General features: G+C 42.0%; 1 protein-coding gene across 10 annotated transcripts in view; it reads right to left on the reverse strand.

The window, feature by feature from the left end:
* Nucleotides 1–420: 420 nt before the first annotated feature.
* The window catches only part of SLC23A2 (solute carrier family 23 member 2), a 138,317-nt gene continuing 118,892 nt past the window's right edge, over nt 421–19,845 (reverse strand). For 9 of the 10 annotated variants that reach the window (XM_061592420.1, XM_061592423.1, XM_061592424.1 and 6 more), the window contains 4 exons: nt 11,209–11,338; nt 9,944–10,081; nt 7,873–7,968; nt 421–6,609 (listed from right to left, as the gene is read on the reverse strand). In XM_061592420.1, coding sequence (XP_061448404.1) covers nt 6,377–6,609; nt 7,873–7,968; nt 9,944–10,081; nt 11,209–11,338 — 597 coding nt within the window. In that variant the 3' untranslated portion in view covers nt 421–6,376. The remainder of the gene's footprint in view (nt 6,610–7,872; nt 7,969–9,943; nt 10,082–11,208; nt 11,339–19,845) is intronic. The other variant, XM_061592427.1, reaches the window with a different exon arrangement.

The raw sequence follows: 19,845 nt of genomic DNA on the forward strand, positions 1-19,845 counted from the left end.
GTTGGAAAAACTGATGTTCAAAAGCTCTGTTTTGTTACTCAAAAGAGGATGAAATGGTTAGAGAAAGGCAAGCCCCGTTTCTGACTTATCCTGATGTAGCTGTCCAAGGTACTGCAGCCTACAGGTGTCTGTAAAGAGGAAAAACTGTTGTGCTGGTGTAGCACAGAGACAGAGAAGGGCTCTCTGCACCGGAATGACATCTACTTCCTATTGTTAAATAAGCCTTTAGAGCGAGTTGGCAATGCGTGTTAATGTTGTATTTGTTTTTAGTTACTGTAAACCGCCCAGAGAGCTTCGGCTATGGGGCAGTATACAAGTATAATAAATAAATAAATAAAAGTATAATAAATAAATAAATAAATGTTGATTCTTGTGTCTTTGAAGAATGACCACTATAGCCCAGTTGTAAAGTTGCATCTATGTCACCTTTTATTTGTACTGAACAGCTTTTAAAAATACAGAATAAAATAGCTTTTATCTACTATTATTCACAACATCTGGTCCAAATATTACATATTTCTTAAATATTTCAATGTTTAATAAAGCAATGTTAGAAAAAAATCCCAGCAAAACACAACAAAATCCATAAAAATCTCAATAAAAGAATTACACATCTCAAAGAAAAAACCGAACTTGGTATGTAACATGAGATTGTGTAGTCCAAGTCATTCACAAAAAACTCGGGGGGGGGGGAATTATTTATCCCCATTGTCTAAAAAACAGTCAAGAGTTTGTTACATCAAAAGTTGTTATGAACAGAACAAAGAAGGGGGGGAGATGCACAGCAAGATGGTTCACTTGGAAAGATGCCAGGCAACACACAAGGGAATTCTCTGCGATCAAATGTACTGATGACTAATCACAGCCACAAGTAAATCATAACCAGACAGGAATGTTTTGGATGTTGCTGAAGATGAATTCTCAATACTTAAAGCAGCCCAGCACTATAACAGTATAGAGACTAACGGGCAGAAGCTAAATACTGGCTAACACGTGGCCTCCTCACAGCACAAATGACAAAGGATCTAGCACTACAAAATGTGAAGCCCCAGCAATCTGCTGTCCTCTGTGCAGGCAGGCTAAGAAACCTTTTGAGTGAGAAGCTCTAGAAATGCACCATGCACCATGCAAAAAACACAAGTGATGAGAATACATTTTCTGCAGGGACTTGCTCCCCGCACCTTCCTCTGGTGGTGGTTAATGATGGTTATTTTGGTTCAGGAAGGCCACTGAAGAACAAAAGAAAAAGGCCATTTTGTGCTGGTCTGTCATGCATATTGAGATATGAGTTGTGTCGCTTTGGAATGCCGGCACACGTCCAAGGGCAAAAGGCTGCTTTCCCACTTTATGGTTTAAAGACAAAGAAGCCTTACTGCAAAGAGGCCCTACTGCATCTGAACAAGCTACATCAGAGCGCTGAGCTTGCAGGAAAGTTGGATGCAGGCCTCCAAAAGAGATGGGGGTCGCTTCTGAGGCTCTGTCCCTTACTTCTAAAGCAAGGGCGGCAGGGAAAGGAGTAGGTGGGCCGACAGCCAAATGGCCCATGTTAAAACTGGCTAAAATCCATGTGCGCACAAACAGCTTATCATACACCTTCAATAGGCTGGGCTATTCTCCCAGGCGGGCAAAAGCAGCAAAAGTAGGGAGGAAGCACATCAGCAGCTGCCTCCTTGGAGTACACTGACAGAGGTAACATACTTCTGCAGGTGACCTGGGCTTAGGTTCAGCCAATGGCTCTAAATGACCCACGTTTCTGACCACTAGGCTCTTCCCCTTCCTCCTGACAAACTCCTACATGAGCCTCTTGGGAACTCCACCTGTGGCTGGTATGGCTGGGATTGGGTTGAGAGCCAGGTGGCGCCAAGGGGAAAGCCAAGAGGACTAGTGGCTCTAGGAATGCTCACCAATAAGGCCATAACATGGGAAGCAGCCTGAAGTTAGGCCATTAGAGTTCGGCACTTCACAGATGATAGAAGCCTAATTTGTGCCATCAGTGAGAGGGTGACATGTTTTGGTCTGACTGCTTAATCTTTACATCTGATTAGCATCTCTTTCTAATTCTCATCCAGAGCCAGCCCGAGACATTTTGGAGCTTGAAGCAGAAAATCCAGAAGGCATTCTCCTCACCCACCCCTCCAAACATGTACACGTTAAGTAATATGGCAAGGTTCTCCTTCACAAACCTCTCTGAAATGAACAGGAACACAGGAACTCCTGTTCACTTCAAATGAAGCTTGCCTAGGAGAATTCCCCTGCAGATTGTCCCCTATGAGTCAGGGACTGGATGTATCCAAATGTCGCCTTGAAATAGTAGGCAGAATAAAAACCTACTATCGGAGATGGCCTTGCACCTTGTCCCATGGCTGCACATGCTCTATGCTCAACGTGCTCTGCTGCTGGTCCTGAAGCAATGTTGCCAGTCCCATGTTTTTAGGAGAGAGGTGATCAAGAATTCCTCTCTGTTTCCACTTAACAACATAAGCATAGGTAAATAAAGTATACACAATCACTAGCAATTCATCAACGAAGAAATTCTATCACATGACATTGTCATGACAATCATATCACTCCCGCCCAGGAAACCTGTGACTATTATTATCTTGGGCGAAAATGTTATTTGTTGGGTGTTTTTTTTTCCTTTTAAAGTGTATGGAAATAAAATACTGCAATACTCATTTACAAAGTTGCCATACTGAAAGTTAGTATTAAACGGTGTAAAACAAATTGACCGTGTAAATTTAAAAACCTCTTCCCTGATGCAGCTTATTCTGATTAATACATTTTTTCAATCACAGATAAAATTAACAATTAAATATAAATTCAGGAGGCATCATTTTATAAGACACATTTAAACATCTTAGCCAGAGGACTTAATTAAAAAAATTAACATAGGTTTTTATGTTAAATACAAAAGCTCCCAAATGATTTTGCTTTGAATATATAGTTATAGATCTTTGACATCATGGTGATGTTTTAATCATGAATATTTACTTCTTTTGACTGAAATTTCTCATTGCTTTTCCCCAGCCCTTCTGATTAGATGTTCTCTTTTGACCGCATTGTTTAATTTTGATTGTAGAAAGGCAGGAGGCTACAAAGAAGCCACAATTGAAAGTATCACAACGTTGTTTTTACTCCCAGCTAGGATACATGTAAGTAGCTAAGTGTTCTTTGCTCTTAAACAATACTGTTTACAACATACACACTTTTGAAGCCCATCAATTGGTAGCTGAAGTTCATACACCACTTTAAAAAAAAAGTAAGAGATGCATCAAATACCCCCCCCCAACACACAACTGAAATTTACAGGGCTTGGAGGGCATCCAGAGAAAGGAGTTTTCTGAATTTTGTTTCATATATACAGTCTTAAGCCATTTTGGTCCCAGAGGTGGATGCTTCAGAAGACCATTCCCCCAACTGTTTAACATGGGGTGCAGTCTACCTTAATCCTCCTGTTCAAGCACCATTGAAACTAATGGGAGCTGTGCCAGAATATTGCTGTACTCGTTTTAATAGTGCTTGACTCCCATCTCCCACTTTTAGTGATACCCAAGTCTTGCTACCTCACTTTGCCACACAGCCACACACTTTCCTGTATTTGACTCTCAATTTCTCTCTCATTTTTTTCTCAAGACTACAAAGTATATGCATTAACTTTCCCTATATTCTTTCCATAACTGCAGAAACACCTAACATTCTGAATGCTCTACATCCTGACCGTTAAAACCTTTTGTAAGCAGACAAGATCGTCTTGTCTTTCACAGGATTTGGGGGGCAGAGTCATTTAATAAACCAGACTGTGCTTGTAAACACTGCAAAACTCTGGCAAAGATTTTATTCAATAATTCTCAGCTGTCTGTAGTCAGGTTGGTGCAGCTAATGCAGTACAAAGACTGCCAAGCTAGTCAAGGTTTTTGGAAACCATTTTTTCATTTTTAAATTCTACATCCCAGGATGGTGGGAGAACCCTCTAAAACCAGTAATTTGCATCTCAAAAGTGAGACAAAAAGGGCAACTCGCTTGCTTCGGTATGAAGTATGAATTGGCTCGTAGTTCTGTTTCACTTAAAGATAAGTTTACAACTTAAGCATAGTTAAGCTACAAGTTTAGTGTTTACTTTACCACAGTTGCTAGCAGAATACGACAGGTACTCAATACCATGCCCTACCACCAGCTGTATGGCTAGCAGCTATACTTCTTGTTTTTTGTGCTGGGCACTGTCCATTGGGGATCTACTCCTGTATAAGCCTACTGAAGCAAACAGGGAAGTTGTGGAAGAGTGTGTTATCGTAGCACATCGCATTCAGTGACATTTCAGTTCTGCTATCAGCAAGCAACTGGCACCTTAGCAAGAAACAAAACAAAAATGACCAAAACAAGGCTATGCTAAACTCTGACAATATGACAAACACACAACTTTTGCCTCACTCATGCAATGTGGTGTCCTCTAGATTTTGGACGACAGTTCCCATCAGCTGGGGCTGATGGGAGTTTTTGTCCAATACATTTAGAGGGCACCTGGTTGGTGAAGGCTGCTCTAATGTGTGCAGAAAAAATGGCTTTGGCATTTTACATTATTATTAGCCACCACCCACATATGGGGAACTGTTTGTTTCCACCCATCTTTTCTTTGGTTGCACACAACATACAAGGTGGAAAGCAAACATGCCACCTCTGTGTGCTTACTCAGAAGGAAGCTTCACTGTGCTCGATGAAGCTTAATTCTAGGTAAGTACGAGCAGGATTGTGGCCTTAGTGTTATATATTTCTCAAGGTCATGGGAGGTCTCTTATGCTCAAGTGACTGTGCACCAGTCCTGATTTAACCTTTTTTATTTTAAAACAATTACTCTTTTGGCTGGTTTTCATGATACTTGGTTTGATTCCAAGACAGCACACTGCTGGAAGTTATGTGAGGAAAGATCAGACAGGGGAAATAATCCTGGTGTGAAAAGCTGTACAAGGAAAATGTAGTAGAAATGGCAGGAAACATTCACCATCCACTGATCTGCTTCCCTTCCTAACTATTCAATACTTGATACATCCAGGCTCCTTTCACTTTCCTCAGAGATAAATGAAAGTCCCTTTGTGTCTCTCTAGTAGCCATGCTTGAGAAACTGACCAACCATTTACCATACCTGCATTAGGAATATATGAGAGAGAGAGAAGGAGAGAGAGAGAGAGACTGACTACAAAACACAAGCACCTTAGAGCATACTGGCCTTTAGGGAACACTTACCCTAATGCCTCTCTGACAAATCTTTCCACAGCTTAAAAATGCCTTTTGGGCCACATTGGAAAGAAATAAGAAAGGAACAAAAGGTTTATGGCTAAAAACTAATTTGCAACAGTACGAACATTAAACAGGAATAAATCTTCACAATTATGAATGCATGATGAGCATTGACAACCATGTATTGTCAGAGCCAAGACTAGTACAGGAAAAAAAGTGAATGGCACCCACAATGGGCCCCCAATACCCGTTAAACCATCCAGTGGACAGTGATGCACACAGAGTCTCTCCCGTTTTAAAAACAGGTCCCATGTTCAGCTTAAAAAAGGAAAAAAACAAGGCAACATTAACTGAAGGCTGCTTTTGGGATTGGCAGAAATGTCGTAAATAGACCAATACAAATTGAGAGACAAGCTGATTATTCTAATTTAAGCAATTCACTGAAGACTAGTGAATTTGGGTCCTTAATAAATATTGTTTTAAAAGTCTGACTTGCAGGTATGCAAGATAACAAACTGTTTAGGCATTCTTACTGTCAGTTCAGGGATGTGCAATATGCAGGGAGGTATAGGCACAAAGCTACCACCTCAGTCAACTCTGCCTGCTATGTTAGGAAATGTTAAAAGCACTCCAGATCTATGTCGATTTCTTAGGAATATGTGCTATGTTCCTTGTCACTTGTCAGCATATCCATTACATACTAAATACTGGAAAAGTTTGAAAGCACTGCCTAGTATGGAAAATTTTGGTATAATTTGCCAGAATAGTATAAACAAATGCCTGTAGGCTTATGAGGGATTTTTTAAAATGGAATGTATGAGTGCTATGTTTATACAAATGCTGTTTACCAATTTTGGATCTAGATTTAAACTTTCAGCAGAACAGTAGTTGTCCCAAAACACAAGATAAGCAATTCCAACAGTACTTTAAAACACAAAAACATAATACAATTATAGAGAGATTGTAGATAGCTATCACTGTCCACAATGGGAAAGCTATTTTTATAACCTGTTTCGGCTCTGGTTCCAGAATGTAAAACGCAGATATACAAAACCCCATAAAATAAAGCAAGATCAGCAAGAAACTGCAGATGTATCGGATGTATCTGCTGACTGCAGCTAGAAGACGGAGGCTTCAGCAGGGGCTATACAGCTGCCTCAGAGGCTTCCTCTGAACTCCTGGAGCTGCTGTTTTTCCTGAAGCCTTTCCACGTGTAGCCCATGAAGGTAGGACTGATGGGTAAGAAACTGAAGCACCTGTACTTCTTCACAACTTCCATGCCAAAAGGCAAATCGTAGGTTTCCATGCCATCCATGGATCTGCTGCCTTTACCCACTCCTCTCTTCCATTGCCGGATTCCTCTTTCCTCAGGGCTCCCTGGAAATTAAAAGGAAGGAGGAAAGAGCTGCATCAAGAAGAGGTGAACATCAGAGACAGGAGCCCCATTCACAAGGAAGCTGCCCCCACTCCCTATGCCTGCACATTGAGCAGGACACCTGAAAAGGGGCAGCCATACAGGTACAGGTGTACATGCACAGATGCTCTACGCTATTGGGATCCCGATCACACAGGGTCAATGTATGGAGCACCTATGCATGTAGAACTATAGGCACCTACATGCCTCTTTCCAGACATCCTGCTCAAAAGGGTGTGGCCCTATCCCTCTAGGCATTTAGTATATTCACAGAAGAACATGTGAAAGGGACTAAAGAAAACAAAACTGGTTTTAAAGTAGTTGTAAGCAAAGTGACTAGTTTGATTTTTCATGCAAAATATGTATGTCCAGGTATAAGCCCTTCCCAGTTTAGTGGCTTCTACTTCATGTACATTGAACATGAGATACCATGGACATTGTTTTCAGGAAATTGTACAAAAAAGCATAATGAAGCTTTGGCTTTATAACTTAGGAGACTGTTCTTCCATTTTTCATTTTTCACTTTCAATAAGCGCGCTTATAGTGTTTAGAGAGCTAGACTGGAACCTGGGAGACCAGGGTTCAAATTCCCACATGGCCATGAAGTTCCGAGGGTAACCTTAGACAGTCACTGCCTCTCAGCCTAACCTACCTCACAGGGTTGTTATGAGGATAAAATGGGGAGGGGGATAACAATGTACACCACCTTGAGCTCCTTGGAGGAAACACAGGATATAAATGTAAAAACAAACATCTTGAGGGCCACAGGTTCCCCCACCCCTGGTTTGGACCTAGAATTGTAATTGAGTATTTCGCACTCTGAATGGAGATGCATAATTTTTTAAAAAATGAAACAAGATAGTCCACAGTTAAATTATCCATAGATGCACATTCAGTCTATCCATATGGTGAGTTTCGGGCATGCAAGTCCGATGTTCAAGCAAAAAGCAGTCCTTCTGATCCTTTGAGGCAGCAGAGTTCCAACTCCCTCAGGGCAGCAGAACATGACACACAGATCCGGCCCAAGCAGCACAATCCACTGGGAGGGTCTGCGGCACAAGCCACATTAAAATGAATGGGAAATGTGCAAGAATACACAATTTACTCTGGTGGATTGTGGCCCATGTCAATCCGTGGTCGCGGTGTGGACTTTCAAGCATTACAGTGTCTTTGACAGGAAGGGAGGAAGGCAAACAGGAAAAGAGGCAGCACACTGCACAACTAACCTGGAATGGTGTTATCTAAAACAAATGCGACACAACCTCCCACAAACATGGCTGTAGTGAGAAGAACGTTCAGTACTTGATCAATGCTGGCTATTCCTACAAGAAAATAAGGGGTGGGGGGAGAGAGTGAGGCTATAATGTGGAGAGCTACTGTATTCATACATGCCGTTTCAGAAGCCAACATCGCACAGGCCACCCGGTACAGTTGCCTGATAATAGGGAACACTTTGCAATGCTCATATATGCTGCTCTTCCACCCACCCCTGCCTCCCACATGGATACGATGCACAGAATTGCTGGGAAGTCGATAGAGTGGGGCAGCAGACCTTGTGCCAATTTCCCTCATATTAGGAAAGGGCCATAACTCATGGGCAAAGCCCAGGCTTTGCATGCAGAAAATTCTAGGTTCAGTCCCCAATATCTCATTAGAAGGATTGGGTGGCAAACAACGGGAAAGACCTCTGCCTGACATCTTGGAAAACTGCTGCCAGTGAAGAGGAGGCTCTACTGGGCTAGATGGACCAGTGGTTTGACACTGTAAGGCAGTTCATAGAATCACGGGGTTGCAAGGGACTTGGAAGTTAATTCAGTCCAAGCCCCTACCAGTGCAGGAAATGTTGCTGCAGCATACCAAACAGGTGACCTTCCAGCCTCTGCTTTAAAACCTCTAGTGAAGGAGGACCCACCATCTGTTCTACTGTTACACAGCATGTACCATTAGTAGTAGTCTAAATCTCTTTTCTTTGGATTTGAACCCATCGTTAGGCATTGTTTTCAAAAATATTTTAAACGTGCCTATGAAAACCCTGGCAGTTTCTCCTAAGTGCAAGCTAACTTACAATAAGATAAACAAAAATGCTCTTGCCAGATTCAAAACAGCTTGAAAAACAATGTTCTAACCCATAAGGATTGTGGAAGATCCATGTTGAAGAGATATTTTTGATTAAATATAGGGAGAGGGACCTACGTCTCTTTCAGGATTAACCTATGAAGCCTTCAAGAACACCAACACACCGCCGCCACCACCACCAAGTAATACTGGTAATCCAAACTTTAGTCTTCAATTAAAGCTTACTAATTATGCCAGCTGACTGATGAACAATTCCAGTCATTGCTGACTGAGTACAGGTTGAAATGTTTACAAGACCCATTTCCACATGGGTTGTATGAATAATTTTTGTTCACAATAAGATGACTGACAAAGTGCCCCATGACATTCTGATTAGCAAGGTAGCTAAATGTGGGCTGGATGGATCCACAGCTGGCTACAGAACTGTACTAAAAGAGTGCCTCTCAATGGTTCCTTCTCAAAGTGGGGGGAGGTAACAAGCAGGGTACTGCAGGGCTCAGTCCTGGGCCCAGTGCTCGTCAACGTTTTTATTAATCACTTGGATGAGGAGGTGCAGGAAATGTTTATCAGATGTGCAAATGAGACAAAATTGAGAGTCTTTTAGGCTGCATTGACAGAAATATAGTTTACAAATTGTGCAAAGTAGTAGTTCCCCTCTATTCGGCACTGGTTAGGCCTCATCTTGAGTACTGTGTCCATTTCTGGACTCCACATTTTAAGAAGGATGCAGACAAATTGGAACAGGTTCAGAGGGAAGCAACAAGGATGATCAGGGGATTGGAAACAAAGCCCTATGAAAAGAGACTGAAAGAGCCGGGCATGTTTAGCCTTGAGAAGAGAAGACTGAGGGGAGATATGATAGCACTCTTCAAGTACATGAAAGGTTGTCACATAGAGGGCCAGGATCTCTTTTCGATTGTCCCAGAGTGTTGGACATGGAATAATGGTCTCAAGTTACAAGAAGCCAGATTTTGGCTGAACATCAGGAAAATGTCCCACCTGTTAGAGTGGTATGACAATGGAACCAATGGCCTAGGTGGTGGGCTCTCCAACACTGGAGGTATTCAGGAGGCTGCTTTAACTTGGATTCCTGCATTTAACTTTGATTGGACTCTATGGCTTTATAGGCCCCTTCCAACTCACCTATTTTATGATTCTATGATTCAATTTTAATTTTATTTTAATACATATAGTAGATTAAGAAAAATGAAAACTTTGTACCTGTGACAAGCGGGTTTTGTCTGAGATAACTCGGAAGGACCAGTCCAAAGAAGATAGAAAATCCAAGCACAAAAAGGTTCCGGGAAGAATTCAGATCTATGAACTGCAGATTAGAAAGTCCGACTGCAGTAATCATCCCTAAACAAAAACAAGTAAGACTTTCAGCCTCTATGGCATGCAGCATGAAATACTACAACTTCTCAAAACCTTCAGAGAAACTCGATCTTTGCAGAAGCCAAGAGACATCTTGTAAGTGAGTGATGTGTAAGTATACCGTGATAGTCTTATGCATGGCATTAGAGTCATATGGACACTTACATGTCTTCATTAGAGCATTATAAACTTTATACAGCACTTCTTTAAAGTGCAAAATGCATGTATAATCTCTGCTGTCACTACGTAAAGATTAAACTGTTTTTGCACATTAAGAAGTGCTGTATAAGGTTTTCAGTGCTCCAGTGCAGGTATAAGTGCAGCTTCAGTCCACATTCACATGCAGCCCTTTCACCCTTGTTGCTATATCCCTTATAACATTCCTCAGAGCCACTTCATTGTTGATAATTTGTTGTATGTTTGATCTTAATTTGTGCCAATGGTACTTCTGAAGTGCTGGATGTGTCCCATTTTTATGTCACTTCTGAACAGGTGCTGTTTACTTACAGGACGAGAACTATGCCAAAACTCAGATTAACTGGACATACAGCCTTCAGAAGTGACATTGATACACTGTGCTTGAAACTGACTGGATTTCCAAATCCAGTTCCATTTTTCTGCTGCACAAAACCTCCCTCTCCCACTGTTAGCAGACTGTTAGATTGGGAATGTGTGTGCATTTAATTTTTTTTATGGATTCAAATCAGTTGCTTAATAGTAGAAACATTAACACACATACACATACCCACACCCAAAAAATTCATCCTGACAGAAAAATGATGCTAACTCAATTTTAAAATGTCCTACAAGTTTTCTAGACTTTCCTAATTCAAGTCAGACTTTTCTGTGGGGATGTGAATGTCAATGTGTCTTTTCTCTGTTTAATTCACGGCTCAATAGTAAAATTTCCCTCCTCCATTTTGTGTGAGAAGAGCGCAGATGTGAGGGCGAGAGTTTGGAAGGCACTTCCTTCCAGCAAGTGCTACAAGTGAATTAAGGACACAAGAGAATCCTCCATTTTTTTCCAAGGAAAAGCTGGGCAAGTGGCAGCTAACATGGCTGCATACAGAGCTTATCGTTAACAGACAGACTATATGGAGAGAAGTCCATACCGAAGAGGGTACAGAAGAGAGCTCCGAGCACTGGATCAGGGAGGGATGCAAACAGCGCACTGAACTTGCCAACCATTCCAAGCAGCAACATGAAGGCTGCCCCATACTGAATAACTCGTCGACTCCCAACCTGAAACACAAAACAGGATAAAGTAAAATGCTTTGGAGATCTCCAACAGTTTCTTGAATTTTGAAAAACTTTATTTAAAAAAACCAACAACAAAACGGAAGAAACCAACAACCACATGTGGCAAACACATAAACATATAAACATACCCCATAATACTGCAATAAAGCAAAAGCAAAATGGATCTCCAGTGCCAGAATGTCACAGTAAGTCTTTATTCCTCCACTGCCTTTCAGGCCAAAGATCCAAGGTGCCACCAACCAACCTGAGACCCCGCCATGTGAGTTTCCATCAAGGACACCAATCAAGCTGTCAGCCAAACTTGCCGCTGCATTGCAGAAGGGGCAGTCAAGGTCCAAATAATAAAAAAGATTCAATAAACCTGTACCATATACTGTAACACTCTTTGATTTTTCCTTGCCCCTGAGGACTCTTAAATGGTGGGTCAGCCCTTTGGCTAGTGCTATGGTCCAAACACTGCCAATGCCAAAGGTACAAATCCAAGCCTTCTCTATTTTGGGGTACTGGAGAGGCGTGCTGTAACCGTCAAAAACATTAGCAGGTCTTTCAATTTAATACCCAAATTTTAATCCTCAAGTACATTCAAAAGTAACAACTGAAGAGTAAATTCAATCTGTTCAGTTAGTAATTTTAACATTTCCTGAGTGACCACTGACCAGACCTGAGCTACCCATAGGCATTCCCACCAAAGGTGCATGTATGTCACCTTATGCCCACATACTCTCCAGCAGTCCTGGGATAGCCCACCTGCTATGTGGGAGAGTTGTACTGGGATTGTAAACCACTGATGCAACACTTTAAGAGCATTTCTCCTAAGATAGGCAGAAGTGGATTGCAGAGGCACAGAGTTCCATATTTTATTCCAGTCCTGGTCATCCAATGGTCATCCTAAATGTGCCTTCCATTGCAAAACGTTTAAAGTTCCCATGAAGACCTCTAGCAGTATAGTATATACCTGACACCATCCCCTTATGGTTTTGTTCAGAGGTCGAAATTAAGTGTTCAAGTGTCATCAAGGGGCGAGTGGCTTGGAGTGCAGAAGGTGAAACAACTGCAGCTCCTGTAACCGCCGCAAAGCTTGCTCTCCGAATCCCACCCTCGATTATTCCCTCATCACTAGGGAACCACTGGGGAAAAAAAATCCCACACTGTAAAGTAACCTGTTGTATCCCACATTTCCAGGATTCTGTGAAGATCATGATCTTTTAAGATAGCATGCTGATGTAGCCCAACAGATTTTTTTGCTGATGATGAAAACTTGAGATTTCATTAGTTTTAAAACCCTGCTCAGAAGATAAAGGATTTTTTTAAAAAAACACTCTGAAAAAGAATCTTCATTTACTCAATTTCCTCACGCCGTCTTACTGGAAATGCCATGATGGCTCTCTGCTGAAGAGCAAGCAGTACCCTTCTCAATAAGGAGGGATACTTGACAAGTATATTGAGATGCGGATGGGCCTGTTTATATCCATGCAGCACTACAGTGCCAGCAAAACCAGGGTTACAATGCCACATTACAATCTCTTTCAGAGCTAATTAGGCAACAACAGCAAAGGGGAAGGACTATGGGTAGCTGCAACAACAGGTGTAGAGGAAACACATTAGGGACTGAGTGGCATGGAGAATTAAAAACAAAGTTTAATATCTCTATTATTAGAGGGGTATCCCAACTAAACCTCACCATCTTCAGTTTATTAGGTGGAAGGTGCCCGACATTCTCAGCTTTTCTTTGCTCCATAAACCAACTCAAGAGTTTGAAACTTTTTTTAATTTTTAAAACACCCAAGACTGATTCATATGGCCACATTTATCATATGATCACTTGCTTGGATGAAACTGTAGACCAGCTATCACAGGGCGGGTTCTAAAGGGTGGCCAGGTGGGGCACTGGCCCGAGGGCCCTTGGGGCTACAGGGGCCCGAGGGGCACTTCTGCTTCCCTTCCGCGATTTGCAGCATGATTGCTGCCATGGATCACACTGCGAGAGCTTCAGAGCTCCGCCATTCCCTTGCTTAACCTACCTGGTTTTGCGGTTGCGCACGCAGTGCTGCCCTTAACAAAGATGGCGGCTGAGGTTTCCCTAAGGGCCCCTGCCATGAACCAAGATGGCAACAGAAGCTTCAGCCCCTTAGGGAAACCTCGGCTGCCATCTTTGTTAAGGGCAGAGCTGTGTGTGCAACTGCAGAACAACTGAGAAAGGTAGGTTAAGCAAGGGAATGGCAGGGCGTGCAATCTACAGCAGCGATCTGCCACGAATCACAGAAGGGGAGCACTGGGACAGGCTTGTGCCCAAGGGCCCCAGCATGTCTGGGGCCGGCCCTGGCAGTCAGAGTTCTGTTATCATGTGGTCCCAAGTATTCATCAATGGAGGCAACTGATCAAAGTGATTTTAATTAAACCATTTCATTTCAACTAAATGTGAGACCTGGCATTACAATCTTTGCTTTTGGGCATTTCAGGTTTTTTTTAAAAAAGATTATTCTTGTAGAATTACATAACAGATTTTAACAATCTCAGAATAAAGCACAACCATTTCCATTGCTTGAAGCTGCACTCTTTGAAGAGCAAAACTGAATAAAAGGATGCTTCACTCCAAACAAAGGTTCTCAGGAGCAGCACAATTCAATTCCTTAAAAGCTTTTTCACAAGCACCAGAGTTCATGTGACAATCACATTTCATTTGAACCAAATCACATTCTCCATGTGGACAAAGGTCTTTTCCACAACACTGTTCCGCTGCCTTATTTAGTGCTATCTCTATGCTGGGAAAGACCATGAATGAAGGCAGGCTGCACTGGCAGAACACAGCACGGAACATGTTTTCAAAGAGATATTTTTCTAAAACAGCTTTAATTTCTGTTTGTTACAATCCCATAAACAGACATTTTGTTCTGAAACAATGTAAAAATGTCTTTGTAGCATTTGCTTGTACAAAAAAACAACAACTTAAGACAACTGATTTGACATTGCTAGCCCTTTGCTCAAAAATTATTTCATCTATGATTGGAAGTTATAAGATCAGTATCTTACTCGACTGTAAAACAGGTGTGCATAAGTTTCTAAATATTTGCATAGCAAACTGCAGATAATAAATGAAAAAAGGGTATGTAGCACATTAGCACAAATGTGATCAGACTGATAACCCTGGTATCCCTAACATTTTTAAGAGGCATTAATGTTCTAACTAAGATGTTGCTGGTGGACCTCTGTTTAGGGTTACAATTAATCTTATGAAAGAAGAACCAGATATACTACCTAATACTTTTGAGTCACTTCAGTGAGAAAAACATCTAACAAATACGATTATTATTATTAATAATACAATACACCTGTACCACTTCAGCATGCCAAGGCAGAACTTTAAATATAGAATGTCTCACTGGGTTGTATTCAGCTACATCCTACTCACAGTAGACCCACTATAATGAATGAACTTTAGTTAATAATGTCCATTAACTTCAGTGGACCTACTCTGAGTAACACTAGCGCTGAATACTGAATAGCATTGAATATTGACACAATGGCTTATTTGATTCCATTTCCTTGTCTGTCGGTTTCCCAATCAATAAGAAAGTAAACAGAAAGCACATCTTTCTACTTTGAACTGACTTTTGGTGGGCAGGATTAAGCTTCTATTTGGGTAGAAATGAGATTTCAGTTTTGTTGCATCCAGTGTCCATCTTCTCTCTCTAGCTTTATTGCTGCATGCAACCAGCCCTGAACCTTCAGGATCACGAGGGACACAAATCTATACATTTTGCATTGAGGGTTGGCCATCTGAATATTCCCTCATTAAATGTAAAATAGAGATCAACCCTATACTACACTTCCATTATTTCTTTAAGAAACTTTTCACCCAATGAGATGCATCCAGCAGATGGCGATGTTCACATTTAGACTTTCAAACACAAATCACTGAAGATTTAAAAAAAACAAAACAGTTAAGGGCCAAACTATGCATGACTCTAGAACAGTGGTTCCCAAATTTACTTGGTGTGGTGACCTATCGATTTATTGTCACATGAATGTTGGACCTTAGATCTTTGGCAGCTGTTGGTTTGCCTATTTTATAGTCATTACTGGAGGCATCCAAGCAAAAATTTACTTAACTTATTAATGTCCAATTTGTTGAAATATTTATAGTACCTACAAAGTTATTCACAGCATTTTTCTAGGGGAATGTAAGGAGGACAATAATCTAATTGCAGGAAATTGCTTCATAAGCTATACTTTTTTTCCTAAAAACATATGGCTACACAAGCAGCATTAGTTATAATGAACTGCAAATATTTTAAATAGTTTTGTTCATGATAAAGTCCATTTTCGCAAGGTGGGATGGCTGAACTTGCATTTTTCCAACAAGTATGTTAATGTGGGGTTTGATGATTTTCAGATGCAGTCTCAAATCATTATCGATTAGGGTTGCCAGGTCAGAAGCATCCCAAACCCTGAGATTTTAAGGGCGGCCCTAATGATGTCACAAGGGTGGGCCCGAGTGATGTCATGGGGTGGGCTTTAGTGATGTCATCAGCCATGATACTTTAAGCATCAACCACAGTTGCTTGGAACATACAAGCAATTCAAAGAAAAACATTTCTCTGATTGGAAATTAAGATAAAAATCTTAGCTAAAAGATGCAGCCTGGGTAGGGAACATTTAATCTAGCCAACTTGCTTCTGGCCAAAAGGGTTTAAGTGCCATCAGGCCAGCCCAGTCACCAGAAGGCCATTGTAAGAAGAAAGGAGCCTAGTGTCGTGGAGATGTTAGATGGGAGCACTCAGGAGTAAAGATGGATGCCCCCGAAGGCTACTATTCTAAACACACTTACTAAGGGACTAAGCCCCATAGAACTTAATAGGACTTACATCTGAGTAGGTTTGGATTGTGCTGTTGGTAAAGCTTGACTAGGGATCTTCTACAGAGATATCCATATCCAAGCAGGGTTGGCAACCCCTTGCCTGGAATGCCCTGCCCCTACCTTTTAACATGGGTACTCCTTCTTTACAGATTTGACCCTTCACTTCCAAAAGAGGTCTGAGAAATGAGTAAGAGTAAGAAGATTCTCTACCCTTTTCTGTCTACCCTGTGGGTTGCTATAAACTCACTTTGGCAGCCAACCCAATCCCAGTGAGTAATAACTGACAGGGAGAAAACATACATGGTTTGATCTACCTTCACAGGCAGCAGCTTGGGAACCACAATTGCAGCCACACTTCCCAGTATGTGAATTCTCTTTTACCGCTATTGGGAAAGAAACAAACCACCATGCAACCAACAAGGTGCATCATCAGTGGGTTTAAGGAAATTGAGCTGAACCACTGCTGTTGCTTCTATGGATGTAAGGGAATGAGGTTAAAAGTAAATGAAATGCAAATAGAAAAACAAAAGACAGTGCCGATTTCCTAAATGCAATACCATACCAACCACAATGAGATTCCTATGACTAAGACAGACAACTCAGCATCCCACAACCAATCAAGCTTCCTAACTAAAAACCAAAACTAAAAAAATCCTGGCAGCCAGTCAGCCAAGGTCACATAAATCCCCATGTGGCACAACCTGACCCTGGGCTGCAGTTAGTGCAGAATGCTATGGCATGGCTGCTGACATGAGTGAGACCCTGTCAGCACATAATATCTCTGCTCTGAAAACTGCACTGGTTGCTGATTTGCTACCAGGCCAAGTTCAAGGTGGGCTTTCCAAGTTACGGATGCCACATAGTGCTTATTCTGCTCTTGTAAGAAATCAGTCCTTTAGTTTGGCAGCACCTACACTTTGGAACTCCCTGCCTATTGACATTAGGCAGATGCCTTCATTGTACTCTTTTCAACACCTGCTAAAAACATGTTTGTTTAGCCTACTCAGGCATGTAGAAGCTATTGTGTTTTTAATCTGTATTTTAACTCATTGTTGGTTTTATTCTTTTAGATGTTTTTAAATACCTGTCTTTAACTGTTTTTGCCAATAATTTTATTGTTTTAATTCTTTCTGTGAACTGCTTTGAGATTTTTTACAATAAAGGGGCATATAAACGTTGTAAATAAAATACATAAATAAATTCTGGAGTCATTGTGGCCCTTGGGTCTCTCCACTTTTAGGAACAAAGGAATCTGCCTTATGCCGACTCAGGCCATTTCGTACCATCTAGCTCAGTACTGATGAGATGCACTAGCATTGGCTCTCCAGGATTCCAGGCAATAGTTTTTTCCAGAAATTGAATTTTGGACCTTTGCATGCAAAGCATATGACCTACCACTGAGCTACAACCTTGCCCCTGTTTAAAAAAGTGTCTTTTAAAACTGTTCTTTTCAATTCACTAATGAATGCACGTGATACCTAGGGCAGATCCACACCATTCATTTAAAGTATATTCAACACACATTTGACAAACATGAATCACACCACAGAATCATGGGAACTGTAGTTTGTTAAGGGTGGTGGGAACTGTGTGTGGGAAACTATACTTCCTAGGATTCTTTAGGGGAAGTCATGCACTTTAAATGTAAGTTGGATGTGCTTTAAATGTATTGTGTGGATCTACTTAATAAAGTTTGCCTGCATGTAAATAATTTGAATTAATTTTTTAAAATGGAAATGAGCTATAACATTTACTGGGTGACCATGGGCTACTCACCATCTCTCAGCCTAATCTGCCCCTCAGAATGAAAATGACAGAGGGGAACCATCCCAAGGAATAAGGGCACCCTTAAAATGTAGAGGAAATAATAATGTACAACCATAGTGTGAAATCAGCTACTTATCAGGACATAGTATGAAGAAATATTTATATAAGCATGATTGTCAAAGATGTTTATTATTTACACAACCTGTAAAGTTATTTACAGTACAATCCTATATTTGTTTACTTAGAAGCAAGTCCCAATGTATTCAATGGGCTTACTCAAACAGTGACGCGTGCACAGAGCTGCAACCTCAAGGGATAAGGAACTTTACTCACCCAACCCAACATTCAGAATCATGCCACTTTAAGCTGTTTTGCAACTGTTTATACTTGCTTTCATAGTTATTGGATTTTAAAGGGTTTTATTTCTTGTTGTAAGTTGCCTTAGTTTCCAATCACATGGGTCATGGCACCCCAATTGCAGTGATCACGGATAGAGGGAAATATAGCCATGGGGATGTAGTGAATTACCATAGAAGATGAAAGCAAGGCTATCTGTACCTTGTTCCTTGCTGCCACTCCTCTCATGGATGGGTTCCTCATTGGTCATCTGCTGTGCCCACTGCCCTGTGTGTGTTGTTGTTTAATGCCAGATAGGTACCACTCTCATCCATGATTTAATTGTGGATGAAGGTGCCAATTTGGTGTGCATTATCGAGATCTGGGTGGGTGATCTGACCCAGCTTTGCCTACCTGGATACTCGGTGCAACACCAGCACAGGCTGCAGGGACCGGGAGGGGGGGTTACTGTGGTCTACAGAACTTCCATCTCTGTCACCAGGAAACCACTCTGTCTTGGAGCTGGCTGTGAGGGCCTGCACCTGGTGTCAGGCCAAGGAGACCGTAAACTAGGGTTGCTGCTGGTGTACTGTCCACCCTGCTGCCCGGCAGCTTCTCTGACTGAGCTGGTTCAGGTCGTCTCGGCTGTAGTGTTGGAGGAGCCCAGAACGATAGTCCTGGGTGATTTCAATGTCCATGCTGAGGCTCCCTCTAGTGTTCCGGCTTGGGACTTCATGGCCTCCATGACGACCATTGGGTTGTCTCAAGTTGCCACTGGCCCGATGCATAGGGTAGGGCACACCCTCGACTTGGTTTTTGCTCCAGATGGAGGAAGGGGTGATCTGGAGACGGGGGTGGTGGTGGATGTCACCCCATTGTCATGGTCAGATCACTTCCTGGTGAAGTTTAGCCTTATGGCTCCGATCCTTCCCTGCAGGGGTGGTGGACAGATTAAGATGGTCCGCCCCCGGAGCCTAATGGAATCCACTGGATTCCTGAATACCCTGGGGGAGTTCCCAGTAGATACTCCAGCATTGTGGAGCCTGGTCTGCACCTTGGTACAGCAGTGAGCTAAGGGCAATGAAACAGGCTGGGCGACGGCTAGAGTGCAAGTGGCAAAAGACGTGCTGTGAGGCTGATTGGGCACGAGTAAAACATCATAACCGTGCCTACTGTGTGGTGGTGAGGGCAGTGAAGAAGGCCCACTTCTCTGCCTCCATCGCATCCTCAAGTAGCCGTCCAGTGGAGCTTTTCCGTACTGTCAGGAGTCTGTTGACATCAACTCCAGGAAATAGAGTTTTAGACCTTTCGGAGGCCCACTGTGAATTGTTTGCAAGGCACTTTGAGGGTAAAATTGCTTCCCTCCATAGCAGTCTTGATGCCTCATCCACATCTACTGTAGTCCCCAATGAAGTGTCCAGTGCAATATCTGCTGCAACTTCTTGGGAACGGTTCCAGTTGATGCAGCCTGATGACGTGGACAAGGTGCTTGCGATGATGCGGCCATCAACTTGTTCTCTCGACCCTT

This window comes from Rhineura floridana, chromosome 12 (assembly GCF_030035675.1).
Source record: "Rhineura floridana isolate rRhiFlo1 chromosome 12, rRhiFlo1.hap2, whole genome shotgun sequence".
Lineage (NCBI taxonomy): Eukaryota > Metazoa > Chordata > Lepidosauria > Squamata > Rhineuridae > Rhineura > Rhineura floridana.